General features: G+C 40.6%; 1 protein-coding gene across 1 annotated transcript in view; it reads left to right on the top strand.

Moving 5' to 3' along the window:
* LOC146782698 (extracellular calcium-sensing receptor-like) overlaps positions 1 to 10,657 on the top strand; it is a 186,567-nt gene extending 175,910 nt beyond the window's left edge. The window contains 1 exon segment of the mRNA XM_085637189.1: positions 9,555 to 10,657. Within this exon segment, the coding sequence (XP_085493315.1) occupies positions 9,555 to 10,657 (1,103 nt within the window).
* Positions 10,658 to 21,879: the final 11,222 nt, after the last annotated feature.

Raw genomic sequence — 21,879 nt, forward strand, 5'->3', positions numbered from 1 at the left:
GGCCTGCAGTTGCTGTTTCTGCCAAGGAAAGGAGAAGGACTTTGCTGTGTGCTGTATCCCCTGCTTGAAGAATATCTCCAAGGGACTGTGTGTGCTGGCCTCCTGTTCTGAAGTCTCAGGGACACAAATACTTCACCCCCGCCCCCCTCTGAACTCTGCTGCTGTGAGTTCTGACCTTCCAGGAGGTGCCTGTGCCAGTTTTGGACTTCTGGAGGTTGTTGTTGTTTGGGAGCTGGAAGAAAGAAGAAACTTAAAGAACTGCAAAAATCGAAACGTCGCTCTTCTTGTAGCTGTTTATCTGACGCATCTCCACGGCACGAGAAGAATATCCATGCATTGCCATGCCGCTCCAACAATCGATCCATCACTCCCCATACAGACCAGATTCGACGCCACTTGTCCTCTGCATGCCGCAGAACTGTTGCATTGCCTCCCCAAGGTCTCAGGAGTTGGAGCATCTCTTTGTTTAAGACTGTGCAGCTGTTTAGCCTTGTGAATTTTAACACAACCTCAGGAATTTTTAACTGTGTATGTTGGATTTTTGTCATTTTGGTCTTGTTTAGTTTGGATGAAGACATTTTATTTTCCTAAACTGGTGTGGTGTCCATATGTGGTTTTATCATTGTATTACTGTGTGTTTTGAGTACAAATACTTTACACATTGCCTTTGGGATAAGGATGTCTGCTCGTGCCACGCTACCCAGGGGATAAGCAGGGGTTGTCTTTAGTGTGCATTCCCCTTACCCTGCCTAGAAGCAAGGGTCCCTATTTGAAAAAAGGTACCTACCTCTGCCAACTAGAGACCTCCTTTCTAACAATATTGTTGCTTTTTCTGTGTTTTCCACCTCAAAGTTCGTATTTCTCAGGTAGCAGCTAATTACTTGCCCTTGGATCACTCTCCTATCTAACTCTTCTGGAGCGGTGTGTTTTTGACCCCTTTTACCTTCAGGAGCAGTTGTGGAATTTATCAGGTTTGTATGTTCTGTAGAAGCTTTAGGTGCAAGATCGCTTCTGTTTCCCCTCCCCTGCCACTTACCAGAGTCATGCATGCCCCTCTGTATCCTTTTCAACAATGTGACTCCTGGAATCTGGTCCACCGTTTTCCTGGCCGCTTGGAGGCCTTTGATAGGCGAGGCGGGGGCAACCCTCCGACTCCACTGCAGCTCTGTAGCTGCCTCCTTCCACATTTGAAGTGCCACAAACGCGTAGGCTCGCCAGATTTTCCCGAGCCTCACAGCATCGCAGCCACCTTCCTGGCCAACTTCGCAGGAAGGACCTTTGCCTGTGGCTCGGGGGTCTTCTAGATGCTGGGGAGCCTCATTGGGTAAGTTTCCTCATTTGTTTGTTTAATGGGTTCTGCTTTGGCCGAAAATTCATGCTAATTCATGAATTATGCCCTTAGAGAGTAGGCGCTCAAGGACCGGGCTTCTCAGTTGGCCGCCATTTTGTCCCACCGATGGCAAATACATTTTACTGAAGTGTTAATATTTCAAATTTAAATAACTATAATTGCACTGGGGTGCACAGAGCAGTCTTTAATTATCAGGGAACAAAACATTTCTTTGGGCTTCTGGCTATGCCTATAATCAGGACTGCTGCCCTATTAATAAACATTGTTGGATGTACCTGTGAGTACCTTAATATCTTCTAATATTCCTACCCCTACATATTTACTAACATGCTCTCAGGCCAGGTTAAAAAATGCTGAAGTCCCCATGACAAAATGTTCGACAACAGTGGCCATTTTGAATAAAAAGTTCTACTGACATATGCCACAATTTTGTTTTCCATCTCAATAGATTCATCTTGGCCTCCAAGATGAGAAGGTATACCTTCCAATCCTATGTATAAAAAAAACAGTAAAGTGTTCCAAAAATCCGCCTACATCAGAAGAAGAGTCCATTTTGGGACAGACAATCTTCCTGTCAAAAAACAATGTTCAGAATAGTCATGAGTTCAGAATAGACCCCAGGCTAACCATCACACACACAACCACTGGACATAGGTTTGCATAGTATAGAACTTTTTGTACAGCAGCATTGGACAAAATGTGTTTAGCAACATGTTAAAATTATTTTGTTCTTAGCAAACAGAAATAACTTTCACATAATGTGTAAGATAAGCTTTATAGTTGTTTGCCTACACTTTCTACATATCCTAGCCCTTTAAAGCTAAAATGTTTTCATGAATAGAAGTATGAGCTAGGTCTTCTACACTAGCAAGAAGGCTGAAAGCAGCCCAAGCTTACACAGCCTGTGCATCATGCTGGGCTTTATCAGGGAAAGATGTAGAGAATCTCACATGATGAAAATAATGTGTGAGAAAAGGTGTCCTTCCTCTCATGATGTGTGTGTGATAGAAGTGCAATTACGAAGACTAGTAACTTTGTTGTGTATTTCCCATAAACCTATACAGGATTTGCCGTTTAGACAACATACACTATAGGATTGATGTCAGACTGATTCTAGACACCCCTACTGGGTATGTTAGCCTGTATACCAGCTAGCTCAAAGTGCCATTAGAAACCCCTCTTACCAAGGAGAGAATAGTTCTTGGCCACTATCAAACATGACGACCCTGATCCCTCAGGATCGTGGAAACAGTGCGATACTTTTTGCTCAGTCACTCGCGCTCACTTTGTCTCTGAGAGATACACAGAATAAACGGTGGGGACGTTTTTCAATAAGCATTTATTGAACCATCGTCATTCTAGTGTAAAATAGGTTTGCTGAAATAACCACGAGACAGTAACATTTATAAATGATGATAAGCACTAACAGAATAAAAGGATGGTAGATATCTACCATTGTGCTAAAACAATGAATACAGGCAGGTATATAAAATACATGACAGTAGAATGCGTACTACTATGATGCAACCCTAACTAGATGTACCTAAGTGTACGTAGCATGTATGTGGGTGTATAAGCCAAGAACCCCTCTAGGATGAAGTCAACCCCATTACCTGAAGTGAAGAGACTGTGGGACCCCGTCTTAGTCTTGAGATGGACACCCTGCAAGGGATGTCAGACCACTGCAAGCTGGAGTGTCTGCGTGCAGGAACCTCAGCGTCTTGCGTCAGTGTGTCGGCATGGAAGTCTTTTTCTCCTCTGACTACCTCAGCAAGATACAGTGTTTATATACCCAAAGTGGTACCCTCAGGGGTTCTACCTCGCTGTGTCATGTCGGACTTAGGATGACGGAAGGAATGACCCTTATACATAGTTATTATGCAGGAGATGGTAGTCCTGCTGAGTTTCCAAGAATCCTCATGCATAATGGATGAGGCTAGTGTTCAGGAAAAAACCCCACTTCCTGTAAGCAGTACTGTAACTAGGTAAAAGGTCAGTCCCAAGAACCGTTATGCAGTGTAAGGGTAGGGAAGAGTTTAGGTGAAGGGTTAGGTGACTACCTGAGCCTATATTGGGGTACCTATATGAAATATAACACCTTTGCCTTTAATAGCTTATAATCAGGACGCAATAATATACCACTAATAAATATAATATACATATCAAGTAAATAAATGAAACAAAAATACACTAGCATAAAAAGACAGGATAATCATGATTGTAAGCATAGCATTATACATCATGTACAGCAATATTTAAAAAAGCAGAGGACAAAGTAGAGATGAGGATCATAGGTCATATGTTAGAGATCGTTTAGGTCTAACACTATAAGAAATATTAATATATATACATGTTCTACCATAAATGCACTTGTGTGCTGACCCCTGACATTAGAGCACATTTTTCAAGCACTTAATATAGGCTGTTTGAAGGATAAGGAGAGTGGAAGCAATACTGTTATGGCCATAAATACTTTATTTCAGCACTGCTCTCCTAATGATGTAGACAAAGACTGGGAGTTCCACTAATGTTTTGATGGCACCTGCTGTAGAATGTGTTAAGGGTCATTGGTGTGCACTTACATTCTAGGACTATGTTTGCCACAAAAAAGGGAAGGGAAACACAGGCTCTCTAATGGGTTTGACACAGACCTCAAACAATGTCTTTGTCCTCTAAATGGATTATAGGAAAAAAACCTCTAGTCCTGTATAAAGAAACTGTAAACATAGGCTGTGTTTTGTGGTCTTAAATGTTAAAGTTGAATACACTTTAGGCAAAGTAATAAATAGATTTTCTATTTTTGTTGATTCAGGAGTTTTTCATAGGCCTACATATGTTTCGTGACATATCTCTTCATCAGGGAGAAAGAAATATACTTCCCTTATGCTCCTATCAAGCACAACATTGTGGGAACAAGTTACCTAGTCATAGAGAACAAATAGATCACAGAGAAAAAGATCACAAAGAAAAGTAGCAAAATAAAATAAAAATTTAAAAAACACAACAGAATGTTGATTAGTCAATTGGCATGATTATCATTTACAGAAACGATAACCTCATAATGAGATGGGAAACAAGCTCAAAAAGCAGGGTGAAAAACAGAGAAGAAATAAGATGGCGAGACACTATTGCCCAAGTATGTTCAAGGAATGATACTGGAGTGACAAGAATAGTATCCAACAGCGCTTCGTGATTCAATGAAACCCTAGTGCATGTAAGGGTTGGGAAAAATAAAGATTAGACTTGTGATGGACCTGACAAAATGAAAAGCATTGTTTGCACTGACTTATCAGTCCACAAGTCACCCTTTACATCTATTTATTTTTTTAAAAGGTCTATTGAAGTGCTTGTAAAAATCTGCGTTGCAAATGCAACCGATGTTATCGGCAAGCCGTGTCACAAATTTGCTCTGGCAATAATGTAGTCTTTTAAATACAGCCTCAAAAGTGCCTGCAGTTTCAAACAGTTTATATGCCTCTTCTTCTATGTTTCCAACCATATTCCACCTTCCTCCTGCCATTCCAAGCTTGCCGTGAAGCCTACATTAGCTGCATCAAGAACATTTCCAAACATTGCTGCGCCATTCTGATCCCCCATATTGTCCAACCACCAAATTAATTCCTCCTTTGCCTCTTCACTTATTGTCAGTTTATGACCATTCCGAAACTCCTTCCTCAAACTTGTTGCTTTCATTCATTGCAAAGCCCTGTAATGCAGGTTGTATCACCTGAGCCAATATTCTAAAACTCAATAACAAATCGGTTCAACAAGGGACACATTTCCATTTCTTTCATCCTTGATTTCTTGTCTGTTAACTGTAACAATGCTTTCACTTTGTCCAACTTTAAATAAAAAATTCCAAGGTTCTACATGACATCAAAATAGACGTTTCCAAATTTACATTAAATTTATATCCCTCCAAAAGAGCCCATCATCACTAAATAATCTTTTGGCAGATCAATATCTAGACTCCTTAACATATTATCTAAATACATGATACGCCTTATGCCGCTCTCAGACAGTCTTCACACATTTGTGAAACACCAAAGTTCAGACGATAGGCCAATGTGTAAAAAAATAAACTGATAAAGTTGACCATTCATCCAAACTGCAGATAAGGCTAATTCTTCTCTGATTTTCTGGTGTAGAATTTGTAAAGTATGCATCAGTGAGGTCCAGCTTCACTAACTAGTTGCCCTTCTGCAATATCTTCTTAACAGGTGAAATTATTCCATCTTGAAATGCCTGTAAAATTAGAAATATTTCAAGTTCCTCAGAATTTTACCGGTGCCCAACTCTTGTCGTTTTTCCTTGCCAATAAAACAGCGCTCACAAAAAAGTTTATTTTCCTCTGTTACCTTTACAATCACCCCTTTTAGTAACTTTTGTCAAACTCCCACTTTTACCAAGCTGTACTATCCTTCTTGAAGATCCATCTCCCTCAATTCTCTGATATGAAGCAGAATCTTCAAAAATTTTGTTCAATAACCAATTACTGTTTTTAGCAACTATGAGTCATGAGTAATCTCTTCCCATTTTTATTCTGCATCCCGCCTTTCCTGGAAAACCCTATGATCCTCTTGGGTTCGTCCTGGCAGTTGTCCTCTACGTCTTAGTGCCCCAAGGCCTTGAAGGTAGACGCTGTCCCCCAAAGTGTAGGCCATTCCTTCTTTGAACAACAGGACTTTAAATTTTTATTAAAATTAATGTGTGCATCTCTGATATCAAACAATCATTTGAATTTTCTAAAAAGCAGAAAGCTCTTTGGAGCCAGCCTCAGGGCCGGACTTGGAAGGCAAACCAGCCCTGGCAATTACATCAGACCGACCCGGGGGGTGCTGGTGGGAAACACTCCTGCTGCACTTTTGTTAGAGGGGGCGATTTTGCAGCACTGCTGCAAAACCGGCCCCCAGTAACAAAATTGGCCCTCACCAGTCCAAAACTGGCCCCCACCCTTCAGGGCCACCAGGAAAATGCCCAGTGCCTGCTACGGCCAGTCCGGCCCTGGCCAACCCCTTTACAACATGATTCCTACTCCTACACGCTGGAGGTTGACTCTGTCAGCTAGTTCCAAATAGGGGCCATCTGGCCTACCACACCTAGAAATGTGTGCTGGCATTGCTTAAGTGAATGTTCTAAACCCTTTCAAAGGAGCCTAATGATTTCGAATAGTTACATTATTAACTTGATATTCAAATTTGGGCCTCATGCATACCTTTTCATCCATTACTGGCCTGCAGCATTCCACTTTCATGACCCCCTCTTTCTTCCTTATACACCAGCTTTCTTATTCAGTACCTTGTATAAACTGCCACATGCTCCCTAGGCCAGAGGCGTAACGAAACCTGAGTGGGCGCCCCTGCAAAAAACATGGATGGGGTCTTCCACGGTCCTGACCCAGTCAGGAGCTCTCAGGCCAGGGGCTCGTCACCCTTGCACAGTGCCCTCCCTCGCACCGCAGGCCCTATTGTTACGCGACCATCCTAGGCCACCATTTTGAGCTGTAGGGTGGCTCTATTTCCTTAGGAGTAAACAAATCCTATCCCAAGGAGCTTTTTTAATCATTCTTTTTCCGCTCTCTTATGACCTCATCCTCTAAACCATGTTGGTGTCTTCTCTGTCTGGATACAATACATATTCATCTGTATTGCTTGAGCCCTCACTCTCATTTTGGAATTGCTAATATTCCTGTTACTTATTGGGGTCAACCTGCTCTTGCTGCATGCAACTACAGACACCTGTCAGTCAGAACACCTAATTGGTTTTCGGCCATATATGCTCATTCATAGAAATAATCTTGCTTTGACATTTTCCCCAAGTTACCTTAAGTGATCTGCCATCATCTTTTGATGATGACCAAAACGCCACATTCTCCTCAGTGGGGAAACATCATTTACCCTGCATTCTATACTCCACATGGCTTTACCCCACATTTTTTACTCCGCAATAACTTTTACAACGCAGGGCTTTCCACCACAAAACTGTTACAACACATTCCCCAAACTAACGCCTCCCTGGAGTTAGAATAGTAATTGCGTTGGAATGGGGAATGCGTTGTAACGAATTGGGTTGTAAAGCCCTGTGTTGTAAAAGATTTTGCGGAGTAAAAAATGCGCGGTAAAGGCATGCGGGGTAAATGCATGTGGGGTAACATCACATAACCCCTCAGTGTTACCTCTTTTCATATTTCTCATTACAGTATTTGCTGCCCACTGCACTGCTCCTTCATTTCCTTTTGAGTAATTCTCCTTATCACCACCTCTCATTTCTAACAAGTGAATTGCCTCATTATAACTATTCTCATATTGCAATTATACTGATATATTTATTTGTAGAATGAAAACTGTTGCCCTTTAGGCATTGTGGTGCTAGAACTGCAGAGGAACAGATGGGGGAGGGAAGGAGTGAACACTCAGAGGCACTGAGAAGCAAGAGTCTGGCAGCCATATACAGAAAAGAAAGACAAAACAATCTCATCTAGTGTCTATGATCACTGATATGAAATTTAGAGGCATATTTACAAAGTGCTAACACAATCCAGTGCAGCGAGTAAAGTTGCTGTGCTTTGTTGAGTGGACAGGAGAGCAGAACTGTGCCATGGTTACTTTGAAGTGCTGCAGCTCTGCACCATAGCACAAGGGTGTCTATGTTGTACTCAGCATAGTTGCTTTAAAGCTTTTTCCTCCTTTTGTGTGCTGCAGAATGTGGCACACATACAAAGAAGAAAAGAGAGGAAAAAGGAAAACATTTCTCTGCAATATGCCTGAATATAGAAGGCACATATTTTTGGCTGCATAATCCTCTCTAGCCAAAAAGTTAAAAAGTTCAGCTTGTATTGTTTATGTCTATCAACCAAGACATCGTTCCGTATGAGATGCGTATGTTTTTAGCATTTTCACACAAGGTCTGCTTTTACAGCATGCTGGATGGTGTGTCAATCATATCTGGCACAGACGTTCCCACCCTCTACTAGCTTGACAGCAAACCATCACCGATACTTAGAGAACCACAACCTTGTGGTGAGAATATTTTGCAAAAAATGCTTTGACGATTAAAAAAAAAACTCTCAGTAAAAAGGCAGCGCAGCTCATGGTGGCTTGTTTGTCGTCTTTGTTGTTTTTGGGAAATCAAGCAAAACTGGGGGTTTCTGCTTAAAATAAAATGAAAATGTTCAGACATAAAGGGAGGTGTCTAAGACAATTTTATATATTTCCTGTTAAAATCCATCCTGCCTTACATGGTGGATTGGAAGAGAAATAAATTGCATTGCAAGGCACACATGGATTTAGGGAGCTCTGAAAAGTCACTGAAAAGCTGGTATCCCTGTGGAGGATGGGACACTGGCTGGGAGTTTCTGATGGCAGAGCTAGCTGTGGTTCTACTGTTGGAAACGCAGTGGCATTTCCAAGTCTAGCTGAGGCAGGGGAACCACAGCTATGCAGAATGTAACATCTGTTGACTTTCAGTGGCTGTTCCATTCCATCACAAATAAATGAGATCAATAGCAGTTTTCTTATATTAGAACAGTGTGTATTCCCAGGAAAAAATCTAGCATTAAGGAGACTAAAATCAAAATGATCTGAACCCTGTCACAGTTCTATATTTGCAGTTATTTGCTGACATTTTTCAATGCACCCTCCATGCATATCTTTACTTTTGTTTGCATAGACTATCAAAGGTAGGTAGAGAAAAATCAGCTTAAGACCTTTAGAAATTAAAGCAATACACATGTTTAAGAGTTTCAAAATACACAATTGAAATGAGTTTCAGAAGGTAGATCAGAGGGATATCTCATAGACATAGAAATAATCAAAAGTACCCAGGTAAAATAAGTCACAAGTGTCTGTCAATTTAATGCACATAAACAGCCTGGATATGTACTTTCAATAAATGAGTACATCACTTACGTCACAATAATATATGAGGCACTAAATATAGGGGAGTGATATTCTAAATACTGGTTGCAACTTGCAATTAGTATTTTTACAACCAGAAATGAATTTTAAGACTCTAACAATGTGCTTTAAGTCAGTTTTGTGAAATTCCTATTCAGAGTCCGTTGTAAGCAGAGTGCTTGCAACCATACAATAGATTAGTGCATCTAGCTCCAGGTTCTACAAAAGCTAACAGACCAACATATCATGAATTATTTGAATATGTGAACACACATCTTTCCAAATGCCTTTCATATTCTTTCTTACAGACTCTGCTGATTGCTTAAAGTGCCCATGGGATCGGTGGCCAAATGCCCAACAGGATTTATGCATTCCAAAGAGCACAGAGTATCTCTCCTTTCAAGACACTCTTGCAGTCATCTTGGCAGTCATCTGCATTTTGTGTTCACTGCTTCCTTCTGCAATGTTGTGTCTCTTTGTCCATAAAAGAAACACTCCAATTGTGAAGGCCAACAACCGTTCACTCAGCTTACTTTTACTCTTATCCCTCTCTTTGTGTTTTCTCTGCTCTTTGGCTTTCATTGGATTTCCCACTCCAGAGAAATGCCTTCTGCGACAGGTTGCCTTTGGCATAATTTTTGCTCTTTGTGTTTCCTGCATCTTGGCTAAGACAATCATGGTGGTCATTGCCTTCAATGCTACTAAACCCAACAGTAACTTAAGGAGATGGGTTGGACCACAATTATCATACCTGGTCACCATTTGCGGCACACTCATTCAGATTTTCATCTGTGTATCTTGGCTGAGCCTCTATCCTCCTTTCTCACAAAATAATATACTAACACATCCTGGAACAATAATCATTGAATGCAATGAGGGATCGCCTATTGCTTTCTGGTTCATGCTGGGCTATCTTGGATTTCTGGCTACTGTTAGTTTTATTGTGGCCTTCTTCGCCAGGAAGCTCCCAGACAGCTTCAATGAGGCACAATTCATCACCTTCAGCATGCTCGCCTTCTTAAGTGTCTGGCTCTCATTTATTCCAGCCTATCTCAGCACTAAGGGCAAGTATATGGTGGCCATGGAGATTTTCGCTATCCTGTCTTCAAGTTCTGCCCTGGTTTTCTGTATATTTTTCCCAAAATGCTACATAATCTTACTAAGGCCGGAAATGAACACTAAGGAATACCTCATGGGCAGAGAAAAAGGACAAAGCAATTAAAAAATAAAATGTCTTAAATATCTCCTCTCCAATAAACTGCAATTTATTCATCATCTCTCCTTTCATAATAATTCATTTTTATTGTTATGTGTGTATGAATTTCAGTGTAGCGATGTATTATTATCATGTCTTCAGAAAGACATAATTAGTCCTGTGTTTTATATCAGGGTTAATATTGATCAAACATGATTTGGAAATATATTAAAAAGAAAATGAGGAAAATATGAATGTTTGAAGTGCATGTGTATGCAAAATGCAAACCAAAAGTTTGATACAGAATGTGAATAGAAAAAAATTCAAAATCAATATAAAGGTCTATGTAGGTTCATATCTGCCATTAATAAACAAACTCATTACTAGAATGAAAGCCGTTTTTGCTTGGCTCGAGAGCAACTGTAGTGGAGGCAACGTTTTAGATGCATACATTGCTATGTTAGCATAAGTGTCTTAGATGTTAGAAACGCCATCTTGCCACTTTTGCTGCTTTTACACAGGACACTGCAGATAGATGTTATTATTTGAAAACTGCTTGCTTGCCTTTTCTTCACATGAGAACTGTCTGTTGTTCACATCCCTAGACGTGCACTGCGACCTTGGTCTGAACATTGTGTGCAGAAACAGTCTGGGCCAACAAACAATGTATGCTTTTGAGTTCAGGTTGATCGGCCCACGCTCTAGCCATAACACGCACAGAGCTGCAAATATCTGAATGTCGAGAGCCTTTAATATTGCAGTTTGCATGCATTAGACACACATTCTGGAGACAAATTTTTCCAGGCGTAGAGCAAAGCTGATCCTGTGAGGTAATTCACCTAAGCTGATCTTTACGGTATGGGGTTCCCCATTCAAACCTAGAGACCTTCTATTAGTCTAATAATACTAGTTTACTAGCGAAGGGAGGGTGGTTGTATTCCACTATCATTTGTACTATGATTTCTCCCTTCATTTTCTATGGTATTATAACAATGCTGATGGTTTTAATTTTAATCATTTGTCTGCTTATGTTAGCCAAAGTACTGCATCTTAGGACACGTAGTTTATAAAATAAACATTTTAAACTTTACTGTGTCTCTGAATACTCTTGTTGTGAACTGATATGAGAATAATAACATACAGGTATTTCCGATTCCCACCATTCCTTAGAGTACACTAAAGTTGCATGTTCTGGGTTGTCTAATCACTGGTAGCTTCTATATGGAATGAAGACCGAATGAGACACTGATGCTGGTCGGATAGGGGTTCTGGGTACTGAGGTGAGTTTTTGGTACACCGCAATTCACTGAGGTCCTGGTTTCCTGCGCATAGTTCTGTGCATGAGCAGAATCCCTGCAACACAACAGCACTTAGACTAGGTTTCTCCAATGAGTAACTCATGTGCTATTGGTAGCTTTCTAGTAAGTGGTTCTACTGCATGCAGCCCAGCTTACTAAATTAGAAGATATCGCTTGGTTGAATTAATATATGTAGATCTAAAATTGAAAGTGTGTCTTCGAGATGAAACACCTAAGCTGATGTATGGAAAGAAAAATTGACAGAATTTTCAAAATCTACTTAAAGCTGATATTTGAGTGATAGATCATGTGGCACTGGGAAGATTTATTACTAATATCTTTACCTTGGTGCCAGTGGCATTGCATGCCTGTTACATATTACCCATGAAGAGAGCATTCAAAATTGATTAAGCCTCTTATACATTATTGCTGGCAACACTGTCTGATGCACTGAATTGATTAGTCCTGGTAATCTTGCATGGAGTGGCCACGAAGGTAATCTTGCATGAAGCGGTCATTACTAAAAGACTAATCATAGTAGAACATCACAAAATTAGTAGCCAGGCCATAGAACGGGGCACTCTACAAATGTAACAGATTGTATCAAATGTTACTGGTGCTCTAGAAAAAGTGTTGGCTACCAAACAACGCCATATATAACTCTTCAAAAGCCAAGGGGTTAGTAACCATAAACAAACGTTCTGAACACTGAAAGTCCAAACAGATTCCAATGTCCAATACAAGGGTTGCAAACGTTCAGTCCACTTAAATCCACTTCTTCAAGTCAAGGGGAATTTACATGTACATCCAATTGGAACAGCAGTCATACAAATAGGACTTTCAGCCAACATGTGTTCCGTTGAATAGCAACATAAGCCTGAACTTCTTCAGGGCTGATAGAATAGATGATACAAATCAAATCTAATTCAGAAATATCCATGTTCTCTGGACCGTACTCCCAAGCACTCTCCTAACTTATCACTTTGCTACGTACAGATTGTACATTAGAATGTTGGAAATACCGTCTCGATAACATGGATATTTCTAAATTACATTCATATTGTCTACTCTCTACATCAGTATGGAAGAAATTGAGGAATAATTTGCTATTCTATGAAACACATGGTGGCTGAAAGTCTTACTTGTACGACTGCTGTTCCAATTGCATGTACATGTAAATGTCCCCTTGGCTTGTATGGATGAAATGGATTAAAGAGGATTAAAAGTTTAAGACCTTTGGACTTTGAACTTTGAGTGCTCTGAGCTTTCATTTACACTCATTATAGTAGCTCAGGATGATTTTCCTTTGCCATAAGTAGCTCTCATTGCAGAAAAAGTTGAAGACCCATGACATAGACAATACTTTAAATTTAAACATAGCTTATATTGAAAATGGTATGGTTAACTATCTTGGTTTAACAAAACATAGCTTAATTTTTCAAAACAACTATTGGTTGAAAGAAAAATACCAGAAATAAACAAGATGCTAGAATTGAAAAACACTTATGTAACACATCCGACCACAAAGTAATCTGCAAGTAAGCATTGCCCTAGAACAATTTCCAAATTAAAACTTTAGCCTTCTTTTGCTAATTTAATTTTATTTAGATTGAAAGTTGAACCATTATTATATGTCATCACTGCATTTTTGTTGGTAGTGCACCTTATACAACAACCAGATTTTGAAATGGTGCAGTGTGCAAGAATCTGGTGTCTATTTTCCAATGTCTGCTTCCAGGGGAATCTAGTTCAGAACATTACACTGCATGGTAGAAAGACTAACTGATTACGCTTGTCTACATCCCACCACACAGCACCGCCTAAATGATAACACATTACACTGTGTGATATCCGAGAAACACTAGCCCATCACCCTGCATCGCATACCAAGGACAGAAACGCACTGAATAGTAGTGCGCTCCTGGAACTATAACTATACTGCACACTATCGCACTGCATTGCATTCTCAAAACATAAACACAATAACGCACTGTGTCCTTTGAACACCACTCAATCACACTGCAATGCAAATTAGGAATGGCACACCACGGTGCTGCTCAAGATCCCACTAAACTTTATAATAGGAACACATATTCACAACACAACACTACACACTAAGAGAATGAACTCTGCTAGTTAGTCAAGTAGATTTATGTGTTGATCAAAAAAATATTTATAACATTAATGGCAAAATTACACAATATTAAATTAAAATTGCATAATTGTTATTAATAAACCACTATCCCATCTTAAGATTTGCAACTCATGAAATCGTATACTAACGTTATCTCATCCTTATCATCAAATGGTCACTGATAGTTGTCCTTGATGATAAAAACAGTTCAGTACTCTTTCTGTATGCTGCAGATTTGTTTCAATTCATTTTAGTGAGCTCCACTGTAGATTTTACTATGTCGGCATTGCATTCCAAAGCCAACATAGGGGAAAGACAAATGTCTACAATATTAAATTTCAATTTTATACCTACTAATAATAAAACCCTCTCTCACAGTAGAATGTGGTATTTATCCACGTGTATGCTAAAATTATCTGGTCTCTTATCGAATGGTTAAGACATAAGGGGCCTCATGTAGGTAGCCAAATACCAGTCGGTAACGGACGATTTTCGGTAATTATACCGTTACCGACCGGTATTTTGCCTTTTGGTATGTAGGGGGTGAATTTCTGTATTCGGAATTTACCGAATCGGTAAAATTACCGAATCGGTAAAATTACCGAATCGGTAATTTTACCGATTCGGTAAATTCCGAATACAGAAATCAGATGTAGGGGGACTGTGTGGGTGTTGTTAGGAGTCGGTATTTACCACCAACTAATAGTTGGTGGTAAATAAAGTATGGATGAGTAAAAGCATTTAAAAGCGCTTAGAAGTGTGCACATGTGGCAAACATACATGCCCTTAGGGCATGTATGTGTGCCACATGTGCACACATGGCCGAATCAGGGGTGAAACAGGGTGTCAATGTGACACCCTGCCACCCTTGCATGTTCTCCCCCATTACCGAATCGGTATTTACCGATTCGGTAATGAGGCATACCTTCCCCTCAATGGGAAGGTATGCCTCATTACCGATCGGTAAATACCAATTCGGTAATTACAGACTCACTCCGATTCGGTAACATTTACCGAATTTTTACCTACATACACTTTACCGATTCTTAAATACCGATTCGGTATGATTCGGTATTTTAGAATCGGTAAAGTGTATGCCACCTACATGAGGCCCAAGGTCAGTAACTCATCTCACCGTACTGCACTTTAAAGCCAATAAGTCACCAAACTGCACAGGTTGCTAAGTGCATTTAGTACCTGCAGTGCTACCAAGGGAAATCTACAGACCCTACTACACCACATCTAAGAGACACTAACCTACCACACTGTACACTAAAGATAATAGCCCAATATACTATTCCTAGTCAAGGAACCATTTAATCACTTTAGTACGTTATTGCACCAAATAGGTACCAGACCACCACACAGAATAGCATTCAACAATATTAAACCACCACATGGGATGCAGACACAACACAATGCACTGATTCATAAACCAAAAAATCACTTCAGTGCAATGCAGCCTGGGAAAACTTGCACTTCACAAGCACTGCTTCTCTGAGACACAAACAGTTAACATGATAAACTGTAATGCTGACAACTTACAGTGCAGAATAAGCACAATACTCGACCAAACTGTACCGTTAGGGCTCTAACCAACAAAACTGAACCATATGAAAACTAGAATGCTACACAACACTAATCCACCACACACTGCTTAAAGGATATCCATATACACTGATCTCCATCCTTGGTACCACAACCCATTACATTGCACTGCATCATAAGGACATACGTGCAGTACCCGTCCACTACTTCTTTAGACAACTCGGAAATGAATTCCATTGAAAAAGTAACTGATGTCTGATTACATGTTCAGTAATTACTTTTAATGCTAGGAGAGGTCACAGAAACATGTTAGCAAGTAGCACAAAATATCTCATTGAACCATGCAGAAGAAACCCTGCACCTTGGCCTGGTTTCCTTCTTAAGGCTTTTTTAGTCATTCTTTTCTTCTATTTCTTTTCTGAGGCCCTTTTGAAAGTGTCTTCCATTTGTAGACAACAGCTCAAAGTAGATGCTTCAAAACCTGGGAATGATGACACAACCCCTGAATCCCCTGCTGTTAAAAATATAATAATAACTGAGGACTACAATGGCATTGAAAAAGTGAATGATTTGCTGCAAGCAATGCATGCATTCAAAACCAAACCCTGGATTGTTTATTGTCACTACCCACACAGCCTCATGAATGAATGAATGGATTTATTATGTGGGGATACGCATTGCATATGGATAAGCTTATCTCATTGAACTTAGAGTTCATTGCAAGACCCAGACCCACATACAATCGTAAACTCAAAACATCCAGTTGAAGTACAGCAAATTGCTGTTGCAGTGGTACATTCATTTAGGATTAGATTGAAGGAGCATGAAAGCACAAGACACGATCCTAAATGAAGGTAAGTAAGAAGGTATTGGCAGTAATATGTAATACTGGCTACAGAGAAGATTAAACCTTTCTGATTACATAAGGCATGCACAGTAAAGGGTATGAATATATTCTATTGCCAAATTCATCCCAACGAGCAATGCCTAGACTATACAACACTGTAGAATTACACACCGGGACAATAATGTTAAATAAGATAACAAAGACCGAGTTTTGGGGACCAGCCCCATGAAAAAATAAAGCAAAGAATTAGGTGCAGCAAGGAGCCACATTCAACAATAAAAAATGAGTGAAACAAAGGCATAGACCACTCAAAAAAAAAAAATATGTGATGAGGTGTGGAACAGAAACTGAGGTGGATAGTCTCATGACGTTGAGCCATAGAGACAATCTTGCCTCTGTTCTAGGTGATGGCCCAACTCTATGGGTATGAGGTTTGCCCCCACTTTCCCAAGGCAATACTGTTGTACTTTTCTGTCTGCATGGAGTCATAAGGGGAAAGTATTGGAAAACTACAGACAACAAAAAAGTTATGTGGTGGTGGGAAGCAGCAGTAAACTCGCTCCTGGACGGTCACTGCTATATTGCGAGCTTCAATTGGCTGCCTGGGATTAGGATTTCTCTGGACCTACAACAAGTATTTGTAAAGCCCTCCCACCAATTCTTTGCACAACCCCTTGGCTGTTCACATTCAAAAGGGATCTCAAAATCCTCCTATTTGAGAGACACTTTGAATAAAGCTAAGGTCACTTCTCCCCATCCCCTTTTTGGCTTACCCAGTCTATCCATATAGGAACATGTTTGGCCATTCTCCCCCGATGCCAATTACTGGATCAATCACTTTTATTTTTTGCTTTTCTGTTATTTTTATAATGATTACTATCTGTATTCTTATTGTTTTCTTGCAAAGCGCCTGTACTGTACCACCACGCTGTGCATCACGGGTAGTCTTGAAAGTGTCACCCATATACGTGTGGGTTTTGGTTCAATTCTGCACTCCGCGTGCGGTGTGACTAAAAAGCGTGTGAGTGTGTCCAGGGGACTCAGTCAGCACCAGCATTAAACCTAAGTATTCTCTCCTTCCCCTCATTAGCACTGATCTCTGAGTGCCTGTCCCAATCAAAAGGGCCAACTTAACAGCACCCCAATTCCCTTATGCCAAGATTGCACTGACTAAAGCTACATAAATAAATAAAATAAGAAAAGACTGTAGACCGTAGTAAGAGAGTCTATGCCAATGAACATGCAAATGGCGGCTGGATAAGAAGGGATTTTTAGGGTTCTGACTGGTGTCCATTCCTAACTTGCATATAAATGGCTTGCATAATTAGATTGTGTTTCTCCATTAGCATGAGTCTCCCTTCCATTGTTGCTACAGTGATGATCCTTCTGTCATGTGCAAGGTGCTGAGACACCTGTTTCCATAGGTGGTTTTTGCAGGATTTTATTATTGGCTATTTTATGTCTTGCTATTGACAGCTTTAGCCTTCTTCTTGATTTTTTTTTAACTCGACAAAATACACAAAACAACAAGCATTTGCAATGCAATTGGTCTCGCCTTTTGGAGCCTTATATGTATTTAGCTATGCAGCACATTAGCCTGGGTGCTGAAACATCAACTGTTCTTTAAAATGGAGGGAAAGTAAGTACCAAACTGTGTGACATGCCAGGTATGGGAACACATGGAGAGAAATATTGCCTTTCAGCGGGAAATGGTATAGTACAAAGCTCTGTTTTTAATATAATATCAGGGCCTTGGCTGGTCATATCACTTAAAATACAAGATTTAATTTTTTTTTTATTGTGTACGGATGCTCATGGAAGACAATTTCCATGTACTGGAATCTAGAGAATGCTAAAGTGATTCTGGTATTCTACTGACCTCAGCTGGTCGTTTTCTATCAAGAAAGTTAAATAGAAGCAGTTGCCAGAAAAATAGAAAAAGAAAGTCCCTCAGCAGAAAGCAATTCTGGTATTTTATTAGCCTCTACTGGTCGTTTTCTATCAAGAAAGTTAAATAGAGGCAGTTGAACAGAAAAAAAAGTCACTAACCAGAAGCAGAGCCCACAAAGTACATACACATATAATTATATACTAAAGTATATATATAAGCGGTCTAGAATGCTCGACCTAAAAATGACACTACAGAATATTTTCAGAAAGGAGCTCACTAGTGCGTGAATGGAAGTGGTGCAACAAGGGGATTAGGAGCACACGGAGAGTGCTGTACCTGCTGCTCAGCCAGTATGAGTGTGGTATGGAATGTTGGTGTGGATAGAATGTTGGATGTCTGTGAGTGTCAGTTGGATATGGGCTGAGCAGAAGGGAGGCTGCTCCTGGTTTGGTTCCTTCTTGTAACATCTTAATAAAATAACTTAACTAATCTACATTAGAAGTGCGGACATTCATTTGATTACAAAATTCGACGATGATCCTGAAGAAGAATCCACGTGTGCCACCTATGGAAACTGGAAAATTACCTTTAAGAAAAATTGACAGAAACTTGAATTCCAAGGAAATCTTAAGATAAAGGACATTTTACGGAAATTAAAAGTATGAATTTAATGCTATCTGGCACCCCTGAACCCCACCAGCGACCCTGTCATTGGTCATCCTAGAACCCAAGCGTGCTAGATCCAGCTGGGTTAATCAAGGGCAAAGTACGAGCCACGGTGTTATGTGAATATTTGTTCGGGGGCAAAGATCGGGCTCTGGTGTGAAGCGCTGATCACTTGATGGTGTTGGGCACTGTGAGGATTCACACCTTGAAATATGGTGATCGGGGGCAAAGATCGAGCCCCGGTGTGAAGTGCTAACTACATGACTACTGATGGAGTCTCAAATGTGGACAAAGATCATGCCCTGGTGTCTTGTGATGGTGATGGACACTTTTCAACTTTGACGCTGGAATGATCCTCAGCAGCAGTCCATTGGTACAAGTATTCACCAAGTTAAACTGGGTGTTGTTACCCTTTGGGCATATGTTATTGGCATGGACTTGTTGCGAGCTTCGGCGGAGAAGTCCCTGAACGGTACGATTTTAAAACTTCTCACAAACTTCGCAGATGGGTCTGTTAGACATGTGACATTTAAATCTTCAAACCGCGTGCCCTTACTTTGTTTTCCACGTGGGCGCATGGATCTCTTCAATGCTGCGTGGACAGGTTCTATGGTGTGTGTTGTCTGTGCAAACCGTGGAATCCTACATTGTCATGAACCTGCCTGGTAAGGAAGGAGCCTGATCCAGTTATGACGCTGTTCCTGCAAGACTACTTGGAGCAGGACTTGTTGTACATCCCTCTGCTGTGAACCATCCGGTGCGGCATCACCTGTACATGGCGCCAACTTTGGTTTGGAGGCTGCAAGTATTTGACACGGCCTATCGCGAGTGTGATGTGATCCTTGCCAACCACGTATGGTGTTGCAATAAAGTTAAGGCGAGTGCCATCGCTACACAGAAAAAAGATATCACAGGCACCATTGTCTTCCTGTGTCCCTGCGCGGTGCCCTTCAGTTGGACTGCTTTCTTTTCAGTGTTGTGGGGAGCCGACTGTTCTAGGAATCTCTTGTCACCGGCATATTGTTGGACATTGTTCTGCCAATTGAGGTATGGAGCGCACCGGATATCAGGTGCTGCTTGATTGCCATGATTTTGGGTGAGTCGTTGCTCATCAAGTCTGTGCCATCCTTTACAGTAACTACCCTACAAGGACTTAACTCAGTGGGTCAGTGAGCTCACAATAGGGACAAATGTTAAAAACAACAAGAGAGAGATAAGGGGCAGAGAGCCCAGAACTGGGACTGCGATTCTAAAAGTTGGATTCCAGAGTGAGCCCGGAACCGGGATAGTGATCCCAGAAACTGGTCATTGAGTCAGAATTGGGAGGGGACAAAGGTCCCAGAATTGGAACCACGACAGGGAGCCCAGTTCCATAATTAGTATAGGGAGTGGACAAAGGTCACAGAATTTGAACCACGACTGAGAGCCCAGTCCCATAACCAGAGTTGGGAGGGGACAAAGGTCCCAGAACTTGAACAACGATAGAGAGCCCAGTCCCATAACCAGTGTTGGGAGGGGAATGGGGGGGACTATGTCCTGTAACTGGAACCAGATTGGAGGGTTGTTGTGTATGAGATGGAGGTGAAGTGTTGGGCCCCTCATTGGTTTTATATCGTGTATGATGTGACTGTGAAGTGTTAAGCCACTCATTGCTTTCATGTCGTGTATGAGATGGTTGAGAAGTGTTAAGTCACTCCTTATAATATGTTTGTCATTGGAATGTAAGTTACTCATTGTATCGGTGTTTGAATTTCCCTGTTGTAGGTGAGTTTAGCATTGTTTTGATTGGCATGTTAGTTAGCGAGTGTGTGATGCGCCATCATATTGTTTTTTTGCTGAGTGCGTTTAGCAATGTCATGAGGGTGTTGGATTGCTGATGTGTGGTTCTCCTTTACGTTTTGTTGTTCCCTGATGCACCGCTTTTAAGCTTGTTTCCTGTGTGTTGCTCTTCGTGCCAGCCTGGCCAACTGGCATGATCCATGGCATGTGGGTTTGTGATGTGGGATGGTGGTTTTAATGAGGAAGAGATGTGATGTGATGTTTTGCTCAGAGCGTGATATGGTGTGATGTCTCTTTTACAGTTCAGTGTGAGATGAGATTATGGTTTAGTGCAAGATGTGGTGAAACGTTTCTTTTATTATTCAGTGTGGTTATGAGTGTGGTCTTTTATGTATCTATTATGCATAGTTTCTTATGTATTGAAGTATTGCATCCTTTTCTTGGTCTTTAAGTACTTACACATGCATAGTTTCTCATGTGTTAATGTATTGCATCCAATTTCTTGGCAATATGTCTATATTTCCTTTCCCATATTGTAATTCTTTTATTGTTTCATTTAATTTGTTTCACAATGCCTTTGTTCCCTGTAAAGAAGGGAGATGTGTTGTACCTGCTGCTCAGCCAGTATGAGTGTGGTATGGAATGTTGGTGTGGATAGAATGTTGGATGTCTGTGAGTGTCAGTTGGGTATGGACTGAGCAGCAGGGAGGCTGCTTCTGGTGGAGTTACTCCTTGTAACATCTTAATGAAAGAACTTGACTAATCTACACTAGAAGTCCGGACATTCATTTGATTACAACAAAGGGCTATATAGCACACGTGCATCAATGTGAAAACTAAGTGCTGCTACATTAACACGGACAGATTAGTTGTAAACCTCACGAAGAAAATGTCACACCCCGATTTTAATCAGTGAATGTTCACCACATTTGTCAGCTTCAACTTTGGAGAAAGACAGTCCTCAAACAATAACATCAGACTGTCTGCCCCCTTCCCTGCCTTGTTCTATGTTGCATTCCAGTTTTTGTTGCACCGCTTGAAAATGAAGTTTTTTTACTTTATTGTGCACATTATGATAGTCTATATTTGGCCTTGGCAACAGTTGCAGAGTCTGCAAGACTTGAATTTAGAATTAATGTTTCCACTGATTGTGCAACTTTATAAATAAACCAAATTCATTGAAACTTGTACTGTCTGCTGCATTACCTCATGTTCTGTAATATCCTGCTGCAAAATGTCTAATCCCACTTTATAGCAGCATCTGTATCACAAAGA

The sequence above is a fragment of the Triturus cristatus genome, chromosome 12 (genome assembly GCF_964204655.1).
Source record: "Triturus cristatus chromosome 12, aTriCri1.1, whole genome shotgun sequence".
NCBI classification, from domain to species: domain Eukaryota; kingdom Metazoa; phylum Chordata; class Amphibia; order Caudata; family Salamandridae; genus Triturus; species Triturus cristatus.